This window comes from Chelonoidis abingdonii, chromosome 3 (assembly GCF_003597395.2).
Source record: "Chelonoidis abingdonii isolate Lonesome George chromosome 3, CheloAbing_2.0, whole genome shotgun sequence".
Lineage (NCBI taxonomy): Eukaryota > Metazoa > Chordata > Testudines > Testudinidae > Chelonoidis > Chelonoidis abingdonii.
Window position 1 is genome coordinate 174,582,631 of NC_133771.1, and position 16,450 is coordinate 174,599,080.

General features: G+C 40.4%; 2 protein-coding genes across 7 annotated transcripts in view; one reads left to right on the forward strand and one right to left on the reverse strand.

The window, feature by feature from the left end:
* The window catches only part of PACC1 (proton activated chloride channel 1), a 148,170-nt gene that overhangs the window by 123,172 nt on the left and 8,548 nt on the right, over positions 1–16,450 (forward strand). The window lies entirely within an intron of this gene.
* Positions 1–16,450, reverse strand: part of PPP2R5A (protein phosphatase 2 regulatory subunit B'alpha) — a 108,326-nt gene that overhangs the window by 90,491 nt on the left and 1,385 nt on the right. The window contains exon 2 of one of the 2 annotated variants that reach the window (XM_075064340.1): positions 13,463–13,552. The exons of the other annotated variant lie outside the window; for it this stretch is intronic. Coding sequence (XP_074920441.1) covers positions 13,463–13,552 — 90 coding nt within the window. The remainder of the gene's footprint in view (positions 1–13,462; positions 13,553–16,450) is intronic. 2 annotated transcript variants of the gene reach the window in all.

The following is a 16,450-nucleotide window of genomic DNA, read 5'->3' on the forward strand; positions in this document are numbered from 1 at the left end:
TCGACCACCCTCTCTGCAGTGCCGGAGTCAACGGAGCAGCCGAGGGCTGTAACCCAGCCTGTCCACTTGCACTTCCGGACGGCGTCAGCCTTGGGTCCTGGTGGGGTGACCGTTTCCTACACCAACTTGCCAACCTAGTTGAGGAAGGCTTTAAACTAGGTTCAAAGGGGGCAGGTGACAAAACCTCACAGGTAAGTAAAGAGGGCTAGATGTTGGGAACGGAAGGACGTGGAAAATTACAATAGAGTCATAGGAGCAACAAGAGGGAAATCCGTGGAGAACTCTGCTCAACATCTTAGACACTGTCCTGCCTCAGTGCACAGGACTGGATGACCTATCAAGGTCCCTTCCTGTGCTAAATTTTTATGATTCTATGTCTATACATAAATGCAAGTACATAAACTAAATTATGACTTAACTGGCATCACAGAGACTTAGTGAGATAAGTATCATGTCCGGAATATCGATATAGAGAGGTATACCTTGTTCAGGAAGGACAGGCAGGATAAAGAGAGATGCTGTTGCATTATATATCATCGATATACACACTTTTTCTGAGATTCAGAAGGCGAGAGGCAGACTAGTTGAAAGTCTCTAGGTAAAGATAAAAAGGGTAAAAAAAAAAAAAGAAAAAAGGGGGAGGGTGATGTTATGGTAGGGTCTACTATAGACCATCAAATCATGATAAGGAGGTGATTGATACATTTCCAGAATATCTAAACCTCAAGACCTGGTAATAATGGGGGAGTTAAACTACCCAGATATCTGCTGGAAAAGTAATATGGCAAAACACAAAATTTCCTATAAGTTTTTGCAATGTATTGGGGACAACTTTTTGTTTCAGAAATTGAGAAAATAACATGGCAGACTGCCATTTCAGATTTCATTCCAAACAACAGTGAGGAAGTGGTAGCGAATCTGAAGGTGGAAGACAATCTGGGTGAAAGTAATCATGAAAGGACAGATTTCATGATTCTAAGGAAACGAAGGAGTCAGAGCAGCAGTATAAGGACAATGGACTTCAGATTTTAAACTCAGACAATAGGTAGGTAAGGTTCTCTGGGAAGAAAATATAAGGGGAAAGAGGAGGTCAGGAGAGCTGGCAGTTTGTCAAGGAGACGATATTAAAGGCAGAGCTGCAAACTATCCGGATGCAAAGGAAAGGCTGGAAGAAGAGCAACAGGTCAATATGGTCCCATGAGGAGCTCTTTACTGACCTGGAAATATTAAAGGAATCCTACAAAAAAAGGAAACATGAACAAATTGCTAAGGAGGCATACAAATGAACAGCACAAGAATATAAGGACAAAATCTAAAAGTCTAAGGCACAGAATGAGTTACACTGAGCCAGGGACATAAAAGGCAACAACATCTCAGCCTTCTTCATATTATCAATTAGCAGTCCTGCCCAGCTGAGTAGAGGGCCTACACTTCAACTTTCTCTTGCCCCTAGAGTATTTTATGTCTATTTTGTTCCAATCTTCACTAAAATAGTGAATGGTGACCAGATAATTAACACAATTAATATTAATAAGGGAGAAGGAAAGCAAGCCAAAATAGAGAAAGAACAGGTTAAATAATATTTAGATAAATTAGGTGTAATTAAGTCAGCAAGGCATGCTGAAATTCATCCTAGGGTACTTAAGGAGCTAGCTGAAGCAATCTCAGAATTGTTAGCCATAATCTTTGAGAACTCATGGAGAATGGGTATGGTCCCAGAAGAAAAGGACAAACATAGTACGTGTCTTTAAAAATGGGAATAAAGGGGAATTGGGGAATTACAATCTGGACCAAATCATTAAACAATCAATTTGTAAGCATCCAGAGGATAACATGGTTATAAGGAATAGCCAGCATGGATTTGTCAAGAACATATTATGCCAACCCAATCTAATTACCTTCTTTGAAAGGGTTACTGGCTTAGTGGATGGGGGGAAGCAATAGCTATATCTTGATTTTAGTAAGGATATTAACAGTCCCACATGACATTCTCATAAGCAAATGTGGTCTAAATAAAATTACTATAAGGTGGGTGCACAACTGGTTGAAAGACCATACTCCAAGTATCATTACTAATGGTTTGCTGTTATATTCTGAAGACATATCTATTGGGATCACACAGGGATCAGTCTTGAGTCCGGTGCTATTCAATATTTTAATTAATGTCTTGTATAATGGAATGGAGAGTATTTTTACAGAATACACAGAGAACATCAAACTGGAAGAAGTTGCAACCAATTTGGAGGACAATTAAAATTCCAAAAACCTTAACAAATTGGAGAATTGATCTGAATGCAACCAGATAAAATTCAATAAAGACAAGTGCAAAGTACTATACTTGGCACTGGTGAGGCCTCAGCTGCAGTACAGTGTACAGGTCTGAGCGCCACACTTTAAGGGCATGGCTACACTGGAAACTTCAAAGCGCTGCCACGAGAATTCTCCCACAGCAGCGCTTTGAAGTATGAGTGTGGTCACAAATGAGCACTGGGATAGAGCTCTCCCAGTGCTTCTGGTAATCCACCTCCAAGAGGGGATTAGCTCTGAGCGCTGCTCAGAGCCTGTTTACACTAGCACTTTAAAGCGCTCACACTTGCTGTGCTCAGGGGGTGATTTTTCACATTCTTGAGCCAGCAAGTTAGAATGCTATAAAATTTAAGTGCAGATAAGCCCTAAGAAAGATTAGAAAGAGAACAAAGGAGAGCAAGAAAAATAATAAAGGGTTTAGAAAACCTGACCTATGAAGAAAAGTTAAAAAAAACTGGGCACGTTTTGTCTTCAGAAAAGAAAACTGAGGGCGGGATCTGACGACAGTCTTTGAATATGTTAAAAGCTGTTATAAAGAGGACAGTGATCTATTGTTCTCCATGTCTAGTGAAAGTAGGACAAGTAGTAATGGGCTTAATCCACAGCAAAGGAGATTTAGGTTAAATAGTAGAAAAAACTAACTATTGTATAAGAGTATTTAAGCTCCAGAATATGCTTCCAAAGGAAGTTGGGGAATCCCCATAACTGGAGGTACTTAAGAACAGGTTGGACAAACACCTGCCAGATATGGTCTAGATTTACCTGGTCCTGCCTAAGCGTAAGGGCTGAACTTGGTGACTTCGAGGTCCCTTCTAGGGCCTGTATTTCTAGGATTCTATTTAAGTTAGCAGATGTACTTAAAAATCAACATACTTGGAAGAGGAAGCATGTGGTCTAATCTATCAGAAACATTTTGCTAATAGAGGAAAGATCCAGTTTTCCTGAGCTGTTTTGCAACACTGTCCTTCTCCCCTTCTTCCCCCCCACCCCACTCCGCTACATATGAATCTTAATATGGAGAAAATAGACTTTTTGAATCAATTTTAGAAAACAGCCAAATATAATTATTTTCAAAATATTTCCAAGTCAAAAAAAAGAGAATAATTCGTTATACTAGACAAGAATTTTGAGATTAGAATTTCACCTCAGGTATCAATCTAGCTTCCAGTGACAAAACTCCTTCTCACTTCAGTGGGGACAATTTTCATCCCTGGTCATTAATGAGGGATACTTTAGCAGATAAATATGCACAATCTTTTTAAATCAGTGCAGGACTTCATTACAAATGGGGCTGAAATTAAGCATCCATCCTACAAGAGATTATGTTTGAACTAGTTTTCATCAGCACTGAAGTCCACCTTTCCCCTCCCCACACTCACAATGGTTCTTCAGAGTTCAGTAGCGATGGATACTGCACTTAAATAAGATTCAAATTTGTAAGAGTGGCTTGCAAAGGATTTTTTTTAAAAAATTGGGCCTGTGATCATTATGATGTCACATAAAGATGACATCTTAGAATTTTTTTTCTTCTTAAAGTTATTCTCCCTTATTTTTTACCTTAAATATTAGCATCAAATCTGATCCTCCCACCTTTTGTTAGCGGACCTGCTGGATGTCTCTGTGCATCTTTATTGTAGACCCTCATATATTAACTGAGAACATGGTGGTGAATCTTTGACAAAGCCATCCTTTAATCAGCATTTATAAAAAGCTGAAATTGACCTAAAACCTCTTGATGACAGAAGAATTAGATAGTACAAAAATCAAAAGTGAAAGCCGAGTAACTGAAATAGAGAAGGAATTTTTAGTCAAACACTAATGTACAAAACAGGCAGAAAAAAACAATCTTTGAACAACAATCTTCAAGGCAGCTTGTACACATCATAAAAAGCAAAAAAGGCATTCTCCCCCCGCCCCACCCAGCAGTAACACCATATTCCATATTTTTATTATTTTAAGGTGCCTCATTATTGGTTCATTCCTTTATGCTATAGAAACCTGGAACCTTTTTAGTTTTTCAAATTACGTAAGTGATCCAAAGCACAAAGTTTAGCTATTGACAACCTTAACTCCATCTCAACTATCCCGTTATTAAAGGGAAAACCCCTAGAGAATAATGCAGTCTCAGAAAACACACTTGAAAGGCTGTAAGTTCAAAGCTACAGTAACAAAAAAAGTTAAACTGGGTATTTCTGTACTCTTTAAGTTACAAAAACAACCTGAACTTAGGCCACTGGAGAGAATGAAGAGAGGGCATTCTCTGAAGTCCACATGAAGATGTGGACATGGACACATTTTGGTAAGGATGTTCTGACAAGGACATCTTAAGTCTATTTTATTTGTGGTTTGCCTGTGGACTCAAGCAACCCTGAAGTGTGTTACAGCTTTGGTTTTACACATTCATAAAAGTAATTCCCCACCACTGTGTTTCTCACATATAAGCAACCTAATTTTTGATCCAACCTTCCTGAGTTTTTTAACTCCAAATACAGTAGAGAGGTGCCTATGCCAAATCTTACATAAGCAGAAGGTTTTTTTATTTGAAACCCCATATACTTTTGGGGAACTAACAGCTATCCTGAATGTAATAAATTCTAGTAAAGAGATTTAAAACCCTTCCCCTCTTCCTCAATAAAGCTTTAAAGAAGGCAGGAGTAGTTGTCAGGAAAGATGCACTTCAGTTTAAATGTAGCAATATGGTATATTAACAGCAAGAATACAGTAGCCCAGTTAGATCACATCTCAATTTTCAGTCACTTATGTAATAATGTGAAACTGTTTGAAGATAGGCATATCCCCTGGTTTTCAGCTGTTCTGTGCGCTGTTAGGGGTAAGGGCAAAACTGACCCCTCTTCCTTCTTAGACTAACTACTGTGGCATTACTTTCCTCTTCAGATCAGCTTTCCCATCCCATGCAACACCTGTTCTCCTCTGGACCCACCCAACTACCTCCTCCATCTCTCCCCTTTTCTCTCACATGTGTATACACACACACACACTTCTCCTAAGCATACCCATAATTTTCTGTTCTACTGCTCTTCCCATCAGGAAGTTTATAAATGCCTCATCAGAGCCCACTACTCATGAGGAAATTTTTTTTTAGTCAACGTTCAACACTCACTCACGAACAATAGAAAACTTTTACCAGTAACTGAAGGAATAACTCAAATGTATTTTTAAATTTTTCAGAAAATACATTAATTAAAACACTTTCAAACTATTAACTGATGCAGTGCTGTCTTCTGAAATCTGCACTCAGCTCTAGTACTTATGCTTGGTACAGATTTCCCTTTCAGCAACAAAGCAAAATGCACATTTTTTTCAATGTGAGGTGAGGGGACTCAAGACAGAGGCTGAAGAGTGAAGACCCTTTCTTGCTAGAAGCCAGTAGACACAGAATAATTCAACTCTTAATCCTCTGTTCCCCCCACTTCCAGCATTCATAACAGCATTATGCCCCACTTTTTAGCAGATAGAAGGATCCCCTACAATTCTCACCACGCTATTGCCCTGGTCATCACTGGTATTGGCCCCCCTCATGTCCCTTGTTTTATTTGATAGTGACCTCTGGCTAGTAGTGACTTAATATTTAGCTGACTAGGATCTAGCATGTTGGATCTAACTTTTCATCAACCTTCCTCCTTTCTCCACTCTTCTTCACTCACAAACACACTGCACCAGTTCTCACTAAAACAAACAGATGAAACCAAATCTGGTGCTCTGAAACCATGAGGTTTCTAAGTTATGATGAAACAAAGAGTTAGAACAATGCCAAGTAAAATCCATTCATTTTATGAAGCCTTATATCTCCAAACACCTTGTCTGATTTGTTTTTAAAGATTTACAGAAAAATTGTACAGCAGCATAAGAAAAATGCCTGTGAAATTTCAGACAGATTGGTTGAGCTTTATTAAAAGTCATGGGAAGTTCAAAATCAGACTCATAATGGAAAATTATGTAGAGTCTAACAAAGAGGGAGATGAGAACCACTTTGCCAGAAGGTTTAAGTGCTAACTTCTGACAGCAGAGAAATGCTGAAACTCTCAATCCTTGGTCTTATTTCAGGTTCTTGAGGGGAGTATGGGCTAGTAGCGGTAAGACCCTTCTGTCCTTCTCTTCCCCATGCCTGTCTCCCTCTGCTGCTATCATTCCAACCTGCCTGATTCCCAAACACACTCTCCTCTAGCATTTAAGTCAAGCTATTTCCTACAATTCCTGAGCTCCAGCAGCAATCAGCAATAAGAGCTCTCTGTTCCAGTGCCTGACCTGTCAGAATTTGAGAGAAGCAACTGCAGTACCCCTGAGGGGGGGATGACACACGCTCAGTACAGATGGAATCTTCAGATAATTTTGTTGCTAATCTCCAAGAAGCTTCTACATAGCAGAGTTGTATAATCTGGCCAAATTTGGATTGATTTCATGGAGCACCTCAAATCCACTGCCCCCAAAGTACAGTGGTGCTAGAGCTTCTCAACAAAAACAGTTTTAAGTTTTCCAATACTTTTTTTTTTTTAAACGTATTGAAGTCATTATCAATACAGTGGAAGATCAAAATATCATATAGGAAGAACTGGAAGACCGGAGTAATAGAAATGGGACTAATAAGAGTTTCTGCCATAAGCAGAGGGTTCATCAATGGAAAGCAACAGAGGAGGAAAGAGACCTGGGTGTATGGGCCAATCATTGCCATCCCGTGAGCCACCTACATGATGCAACCGTGAAAAACTGTGATCTTAGGATATATCAGAAGTGGTATTTCCAGCAGCAAAAGAGAAGTATTAATATCATTGCATATGGAACTAGTAAGACCTCATTTGGAATATTGTGTACAATTCTGGCCATCCATGTTCAAAAATGATTAATTCCAACTGGAACAGGTGCAGAGAAGGGCTCAAAGGACAATCTGGGGAATGGAGCACCTGTCTTATGAGAGGAGACTAAAGAGGTTCGTTTGTTTAGCCTAGCAAAATGGACCGAGAGGAGATCTGATTGCACTCTATAAATCTATCAGGGGGTAAATACCATGGAGGAAGAAGTGCTTTTTTGCTGGCACAAAAACAAATGGGTATGAACTGGCCATGAATAAATTTAGGCTGGAAATCAGAAGGTTTCTAACAAGAGAGTAAGTCTCTGGAACAGCCTCCCAATAGGATCTGTGGGATAAACCTTAAATTTGTCAAGCTCTAAAGGTAATTATAGTCAGATTGCATGACAGGGTTGCCTAAGGTGGTGGGGCACAGGGCTCAGCACCCCAGGAGGAGATAAGACATGAACCACAGGAGACCCCCTATGTCCTAAAAATCTCACGACTGAGGACTTCAGCCAGCCACTTGTAGGTATCAGGAAGGGAATTTTTCACCCATAATGTATTTTGGGTTGGGGGGTTTTTTGGTCTCCTTCCTTTGAAGGATTGGAGATGGCCATGGCCAGAGATGAGACACTGGATGGGGTGGAACAGCGTTCTGAGGTGGTAGTGAGAATTCTCTCAAGTGCTTGGCTGGCTCTTGCTCACATGCTCAGGGTCTAACTACCTGCCATATGTGATGCCTGGAATGGAATCTTCTCCCAGGTCAGACTGGCAGGGATTTTGGGGAAGGGTGGAGGAGGGGCTGCCTTTCGCTGCAGTGTGGAAGCAGGTCACTTGTTAGAATCTGGGTCTCTCTCAAATAATCAATTCCCTGTCATCGCAGAGGCCTTGGGCATTGACGCACCATAATCCTTTCTATTCTCTACCTGTGGCACGTAACAGTTTAGTTTCCTCCAAGATAGTTCCAAGTGGGCTTGGTGGCTGGATGGTGTTAGTGGCCTAATATATAAGAGGTCAGACTAGATTGTCTGGTAGACCCTTCTGGCCTTAAACTCTATGACTAACTATACCTCATTCCTAGAAACAGCTGAACTGTTTCTGTTGAAACTTAGGCTATGTCTACACTACAAAGATAAGTTGACCTACATTAGGTCGACTTACAGCCACCGCATTAATTACTATAGTAGCTGATGTCCACACTACCATCCTTCTGTCAGTGGTGCGTGTCCTCACCAGGAGTACTTCCACCAACTCGAGAAGCAGGGGAGTTGAGAGACAACCCTCTCAGCTCCACACAGCTCCCCACTGGGAGCCCAGCTGCCTCCCGGGGTTTCTCACCTCCGCCCTCTCAGCTGAGAATGGGGGGGAAGGGTATGCACAGCAGGCTCCCAATGGGGAGCCCAGGCAGCAGCCTGGCTTGGCACAGAGACTGAGCAGCAGTCAGGAGCCAGCTTTCTTGTCAATTTCACAGCTCCAGCAGAGACCTGAAATTGATAAGAACAGCAGTCAATGTAAGGAACTCAGTGTCTACACTGCATCACCCTAACTACACCAACACCAGCCCTACACCTCTTGGTAAGGTGGTTTTATGATGTTGGCATAGCAGGGGAGTTACATCGGCACTGGTGGGAGGAGCATGTCAGTGTGTACACCTCCACTATTTTGTCGACAAAAGCGGACTTACTTAACAAAATTGTGTAGTGCAGAAAAGGCCTAAAAAAATTAAGTAGAAGCATGGTTCAAAAAGTTTTCCATACTTGGCATGGAAAACTTCAGTCCAAACAGTTATAGCAAAGTTATAAGCAACTGAAAACTAGAACCTTGTAAAAGAAAGTGTTACACAAACTCTACCATAGACAGTCCTGCTTGATCTGCATACAGTAAGTCAAGAGGTATTCCACTAGCAATATCCTTAAGACATAAACTTCCATGAACAGGAAAGCAGCAAAACTGAAGGAAAAGCAATAGCCCAAATACACAGTGACCAATATCACTGTCTATGAAAAATAAGCTGCTGGGTTCAGTCCAATTCCTAGCAGTTTTTCTCACACCATCACACAGAAAATTGGCATTATTTAATATTTATTGTCCCAATAAAGCAATGGCCCCACCCTCTTCTCCAAGTCCCTTTTCAAAATTCATTTCCTGCCATCAGGCCTGCAACCTTAGCATTATCTCCCAGTCAAGATAACCGTGTCAAGATTACATGGGCATGAAAGAGGAGCTACATCATCCCCCAATGGCCATTAGGCCCTTTCAAGTCCAGGTTAGAAGAATATTGGTGAGGAATCTTGAAAAGTTGCTGTGCATCCTATACCTGTTGGGAGACCATTTTTGTTTATCCACAAGAGCTGTTACTGTGGCACTGTTCAAAAGCACAGAATTCACTTAAAATTTATTAGAGAGTTCTACATATCCTTCCCACATGTAATGTTCTTTTGATCTGATAAATGCAGCATGCCTTGAATAAATATTACAATTAGCTTTCTTGATTGGACAGCTAAATTACTTTAAACCTAGCACCTGTAAACCCAATATCTGACTAAAACTATAAAGCAATGAATATGGAAAGAAATCTGATACTAAGTTGGCACATAGAAGATGCAAAAAGATTTAAATAGAAAAGTTCTTCATGTGAAGACTGTCATTAGGCTCTATATTTAGGAATTACACTTGATGGAAGTATATTCTAAAACTAAAAAATCCAAGCTTAAGGACAAGAAAGGTTACTTCTTGTAAGAATTAGAGCCCAGATGTTCCACTTGATAAACTAGTAATAGTTTCTTAATTTGGAAGAAATTCAGTTGCTCGGTTTTTTTGTACAGCACTCCATACCAATCCAAAAAAAGAATTCTGCATCAAGTGCTAAAGAACTGTTCTTGGTTCTCTTTCAAAATGATGAATTTCTTGCTAGACTGAAGAGCAATTTTTGCTACATCTGTGTATATTGTAAATATATTTGTAACATTTATATAAAAAAACCTCACAGATCCCCCGCTCTATTAAGAGTTTACTCCCCTCAAAGGAAATCTTATCTATCATGATAAAAGATATAAAACAGAGAAATAATAGGGTGAATCCTCAGGAAGGTAAGGAAACAATTTACCAAACCTATGAAAGAGCTACAGTACAGAGACATTTCCTTAATGTACAATGGGCAGACATTTTTATTAAGTTGACATTACAGTGGACCAGGCCAGTGTTTTTGATGGATGCTTTCTTTGGGGAAGCACAAGACAACACAACATTACTCAAAAACTTGTGATAGGCTCACTAGCCCTTTAAGGAGAGTTGGGCTCAGCCTCACCTGTGATGGATCAGTTATCCCTCACACATACCCAACTGATCCTAATTAGATGTGGATCAGATGGCTTGGTTAAGTTATCAGACCCAGATGGAAAGCATCAATTGATGCCCATAAAAAGCTGGGAGACCTCAGCTGGGGAGGTTATCTCCTGTGATTGGCCCTGAAGGGAGAGGATGACAAGAGAAGGAGATTCCTACAGCAAGCACTAGAGAAGGCCAAAGCCCAGGCCAATACCCTGAGGTAGATTGTGCATAAGAATCCAGACTGTGGAGAACCAGATTAGGGAAGGACTCCAGGAACAAAGCCCTGAGAGTCAATGGCTCAGGTAGGAGCTGGACCTCCAAGGATAGTCTGGAGGGTCAGAATTCCACAAAAAAAAAAGTAGGATAGAAGACCTGCTATGTTATGTTTCTGTTAGTACTATTGTTTTAAGCTTGTTTTCCTGGCCTTGCCTGATGATGCTGAGACAGATGGTAAGCCACAATGGGGTACTGTGGAGGCTGACCCCACTACTTAACTTTTATAGCTATCTTTTTTAATAGAACTATTTGTTACTCTGAAACACAACGGATTATGGATATCCAAAACCTAAATTTAAGGTTGTCTGATCTTGATGGATTTAAGTTGTATACAAGTTCAACTTTAATATAAGTTCTACATATTTACATTTTTGTAATGTAGCCATTAAAGCTTAGCTGAGATGTAGCATCTGGTTTTCAATGAAGTCCAAACTACCTTCCTGCAGGGTTGAGGAGTAAATACTATTGTTACTAATTTTTAGTTCCCATATTTGGATGTTCAAGTTTTTATACTGGAAAAATTGTATTGAAGTCTCTAATTACAGATTCTCTTCCCCTGACTGTCATGATCCCTAGCACAGAGATCCTGTTGCCTTTCCCAAGCCTTGCAGCTGATGGATTCTTTGACCTGCTTCCAATTCTTCCACTGTAACAGCCAATCCGTTTTCCACCAGAAGCCAGCCTCATTTGGAAACAAATTTAAGTAAACAAACATATTAGATTTTACTATTTTAATATGCTTTTCCCTAGATTTAAAGTTTGAGAAGATTACAAAAAGCTATCAGGAAATTCTTATTCTTTATAAATACAGTACAAAGGAGAGTGTTGTATAGGAAACATGTACATCTAATTTACTGCCTGTACTTAATCTTAAATAATTTTGCTCTCCAGAAGCAATGAGTTGCTTGCTTTGCAAAAAGGCTTGTCACACTGCTTCTGATGTCTCACCATTTTTTTTTAAAAATCAGTAAAAGAAGTTTTCTTTCTTTAATTCATAAACACAAGTCAATACACTACTTTCAAAACTGCTTGTAGCAGATTTTGATGTAAAATGACAATAATTCTTTCTAAAGAGAAGTTTAAGAATTCAATGATTGTATGTTAAATTGCATTATGTTTTAAATATTATCAAATACATGTATTTACATAATACATGTTTAACAGTACAACTATTTAACCTTAACACTATGAGAGATCATACTTAGTTTTAAATGTTGGTGTTATCCAACACTGTATTTTAGAATAAGTACATAATACAAATTCCTCATTTGTCTAAAGTTTCACAAAAATCAAAGTGAAAAGGAACAGGAAGACTGTTTTAATATAAATTTTTTTAAGTCTGCTACAGTTTTAACTATTTTTTAAAGCCTTACCCAGGAACAGTTAGCTTCTTGAGATTAAATAATATCACAAAGTGGACTCTGCCTGCATCATGTATGTACAAGGAAAACATAAGACAATTTGACTAAAGGAGAGCATAATTCTATTTTTTATACCCTGCCACTAGTAAGGCCTTGCTGATCTCTTGTCTAAAATGAGAGAAACTGGTTTATTCCAACACACACACACAATCACAACCTGAAAGAACATCCAGAATGAAACCATTTATAAAAAAAATTAACAGCTATTTCACACAGGATGTCTTTGTTATACCAGTAACTAGCAGATTACTTACTACCTAAGTAGATTTCTCCCACTCTTGTGACACACATCTGAATTAAGAGATTTTGGTACTGCCCAGCCATAGTAAGGTGCGCCTAAAAATTATGCATACAATATTTTAAAATTCTGCAAGTTTTATTTGTTAAAAAAATGCAGAGGCTCCAGCATGACAGTGGGGAGCAAAGGCCACTTGTCACACAAAGGTGGAGATCACCCTGCAGCTCCCCCCTCTCCCCCGGACACATGGACTCAGTGGTGAGGCTGTACCCAACCCTGACCCAGCACAAACTTGGGCCTGCCCCAGAAACACCCTGGGGCCCTGCCCCTCTGCTCCAGGAGCACCAGATATGGGGCAGGCAGGCTCAACCAGGCAGGATCCAAGTATGGGGGGATCCAGGTGTAGGGAGAGAGGACTCTGTGTGGGACAATCTGGGTGCATGCAGCCCAGTGGGGGTTCTAGGCATGAGGGGATCTGGATGCTAGTTGCTTGAGGAGGTTCCAGGTGCAGGGGCTTTCAGGTGAAAGTGGTTGGGGCTCAGCGGATAAGTCTGGGTGTGGGGAGCTTACCGGGGTGGTCTGCGGCTTGATGGGGTGGGGATCTGAGTGCAGCTAACTGAAAGTCAGTCTGCATGTGGGGGTTCAGGTTGGTGCAGGGCGATGGGGCCAGTCAGGGTAGAGGTTTGAGTGCAGGGAGCTCAGTAAGGTTGGTCTGGGTGCAGGGATGGGGCTCCGGAGGCAAGGGCTGAGGTTCAGTGGGGTGGGGTCTGGGTGTACGGAGTGAGGCTTGGCAGGAGTGACTGGGTATGGAAGGTCTAGATGCACGAGGGTTAGGTGAGCAGCGCCCTCTACAGCAATCCCGCCCTCTATAGCTGGGGAGCAATGGGGACAGGAAGGAGGGGAGGAAGCTGAACTTCCTGCAGTTGGGCGGAAGTTTCTGGGGGTGTCTCTGACCCAGCTCTAGCCACGCCTTGCCGGGGAAGAGGAAGTCCCATCCTCTCCTGTCTCCAACCAAACTGGGACTAGCACCTGATCCGAGTAGGAGTCACTGGCTGGGGCATCCCTAGACCTGTGGTGACTTACCTCTGTGCCGACTGGTCCAGCAATGTACCTGCACTGCAAGGGAGTGCTGTGAGACTGCTCTTGCAGCTTCTCTTTTTTGGGGCGGGGGGACTGAGAAGCAAAGAAATCCTGCAGGAGACATGAATTCTGCACGTGCACAATGGTGTAGAATTCCCCCAGGAGTAAATATAACAAATGTTTACAGGTTTTCAAACAGTACTACTTATATCCTTGTAGAAACATAGAAGACAATTTTTGATAAGGAGGTTCACATTCCAGTCACCCACCAACATTTCCTAAATTAGTTCCTTTATAAATTATTTTACCCAAACAGACATTTATAATGATAGCCTGATTGTTTTTGGTGCATCTCTCCTGCCAGGAAAGGAGTATGAGCATTCTAGACCAGTCTGGTAGGAACTTACAGGCTGTTTTGGAATTTTTATTATGTTCGCATTTTCTGTAAAATGATGGAATAGTTGTGACTAAGCTAGGTTAACTATATATTCGGTATAAAGAAGAGTATAGTGGTCAAGTGTCACTTTATTTACCTAATACTTCCTCCTAACACAGCAGGTTTTAACTTTTCTTTAAAAACATAAGCTGTCTGGGAAAACAAACCTAATTTCAGAAGTGTGCACTTAATGCCCCTAGGCAACCAACATAATGCCATTTTTCTTTTTTAGCCCCTTCCGTGGACTTCTGCTTTATGCAATGACCCAGGATGTACTACAGTCTTAGCACCACACCTACCACAGAACTCTGTTTTGGAACTGGTCTTAGAATGAGGCCAAACTATTTGGGGGGAGGGGGGCAGAATGCATGATTGGGAATAAAAGTTCTATGAAACCATGCGTATTTGGAGCGGGGAGTGGGAGAGAAGTGTGCTGTTACTAGTAAAGTGTATGCTTCAGGAGAATCACATGGAGCAGGAGCCAGTGATTTGCAGTTTAGACAAATTTCCTAGGGGGGGGGGGGATTTGCAAGTTTTACGTTACTAGTGTGCCACCTGCCTCTCAGACTGGTTATCTGGGGCACTTAGCATAGAGCAATAGTTTGCAGTTTTGAAAAAAGTTTAATGACAAGGTCTTTTTAAAAAGAAACTACATTTTGGTCAATTATGTTTTGAAGCAGTTGAGATTAATTTTTAATCTACAGAAACGTATAAACTGGGAGCACAAATACAAACAATTTCACACCCTTAATTTAGGTCCCTTCAAACCAAATCATAAAGCTCTTTGCAGGTGTTTGCCCATGCAGATTCAGTTTACAGGTTTAAGGCTTTATAGACTTCTAAGCCCCCAATTCTGGCCCTTTTCAGGGATTGAGATCGTTAAGTGACCTAAACTGCAAGTATAAGTAATTGGACACAACAGCACACACAAAATTGAAAGCTTCACTAGACTGAACAGTTGGCATTAAAGCCCCAATTCAGCAGAGATTTTAAGCATGTACATAGTTCCACAGACTTCAATGGGACCACACATACAAGTTAAGCATGTGCTTGTGTCTTTGCAGGATGAGGGCCTAAGATTTGTGTAAAATGTCACCATACTGCTGAAAGAGCCACGTATACGTGATCTCTAATGCAAGGGCTCTGATATCTGCTATTGAGAGTTTTTAATATGGTTTACTAGAGGTATAAAAATCAGAAACCATCTGAGCAAAATGTATCAAGCATTGACTATTAAACCACAATAGAGTTTAGACTTATGAAGTGTAGGAACTTAGTTCATGTTTCAAACAATTTTTCCAGGTTTTTTACTATCTTGCCTGCAAATTATATAGTCAGCAAAAATCGCATAATATAACCAATAGGAAAAACTCACTGATCTGTCAAATACTCAGCTGTTTGAACATATTTTTCCCTCTCTTGTTGTCTTATGAGCTGTAATGACTGTAACAGATGTGGGGAAAAAAATCCCCCACTCTGTTTATTTGCATTTAGCAGCACTTGGATAGTTTGTTTCACTCTTTTCCCTTACAGTCAGTCACTTTCCTCTAAGTGGGTCTGTTAAACACTTCTCTCCTGGTGTTTTCTTAAAATATACAACTGTGACTGCAAAAAAATTAAATAGGGAGATTCAGGGAAAATCAAGTAACTGAAACTTTTAAGTTAACTATGTTATACTGAACCTTGCAGCAAGTCTAATCCTGATAAGTTGGATTTTTCACAAGAGCTTTTTCATAAAATATCAGGGTTTGAAGAGACCTCAGGAGGTCATCTAATCCAACCCCCTGCTCAAAGCAGGACCAATCCCCAGATAGTGATTTTGTTTGTTTGTTACCCCCAATTCCCTAAATGGCCCCTTCAAGGGCTGAACTCACAACCCTGGGTTTAGCAAGCCAATGCTCAAGCCACTGAGCTCCCTCTCCCCTCTTTACTAGTCTGCTTACAAGACAAGCATGATGCTCTTTTGAAGCTATCAATAAGCTGCATAACTTTTAAAATACAACTCATCCTTACCTCTGAGGTTCTTTTGAATTTTGTCAACCACTGTCTTAATCACAAATTTGTATTCACCATCTAATCACATTTTTGTATTATTGTGGCTTTAAAGACCATGCACAGCTTTAATTTTCTATTTAAAATATGTGCAAGACTACGGAGACTGAGGTTTATTTTGGTAAGAAACTAGAGTCTGTCCTGCAATAGCCTCATGAAACTAATTTCCATGTAACATTTAAATGTGGTCTAGAACAAAAAACATACAAATACTTCGTAATTTAGCCAATTTAATGTTGGTGAACCAAGATTTGTAGATGCTGGCAGCACTATGTGAGACTGTACCAGTAGAAGAGCTTTTAATGGTAATCTGTGAAGAATTAAACTGAAACAAGAGAAACGGTTCACTCAAAATCCTCTAACACTGGTGGAAAGGAGCAATTAGGCCAAAACAAGTGACACAGACCTATAACACATTTTCTTGGATAAATCAGAATACTATACCACAAATACAGTGTTTGCCGGTGTAAAATCTCACAGGAAGAAGAAACTCCATTCACACC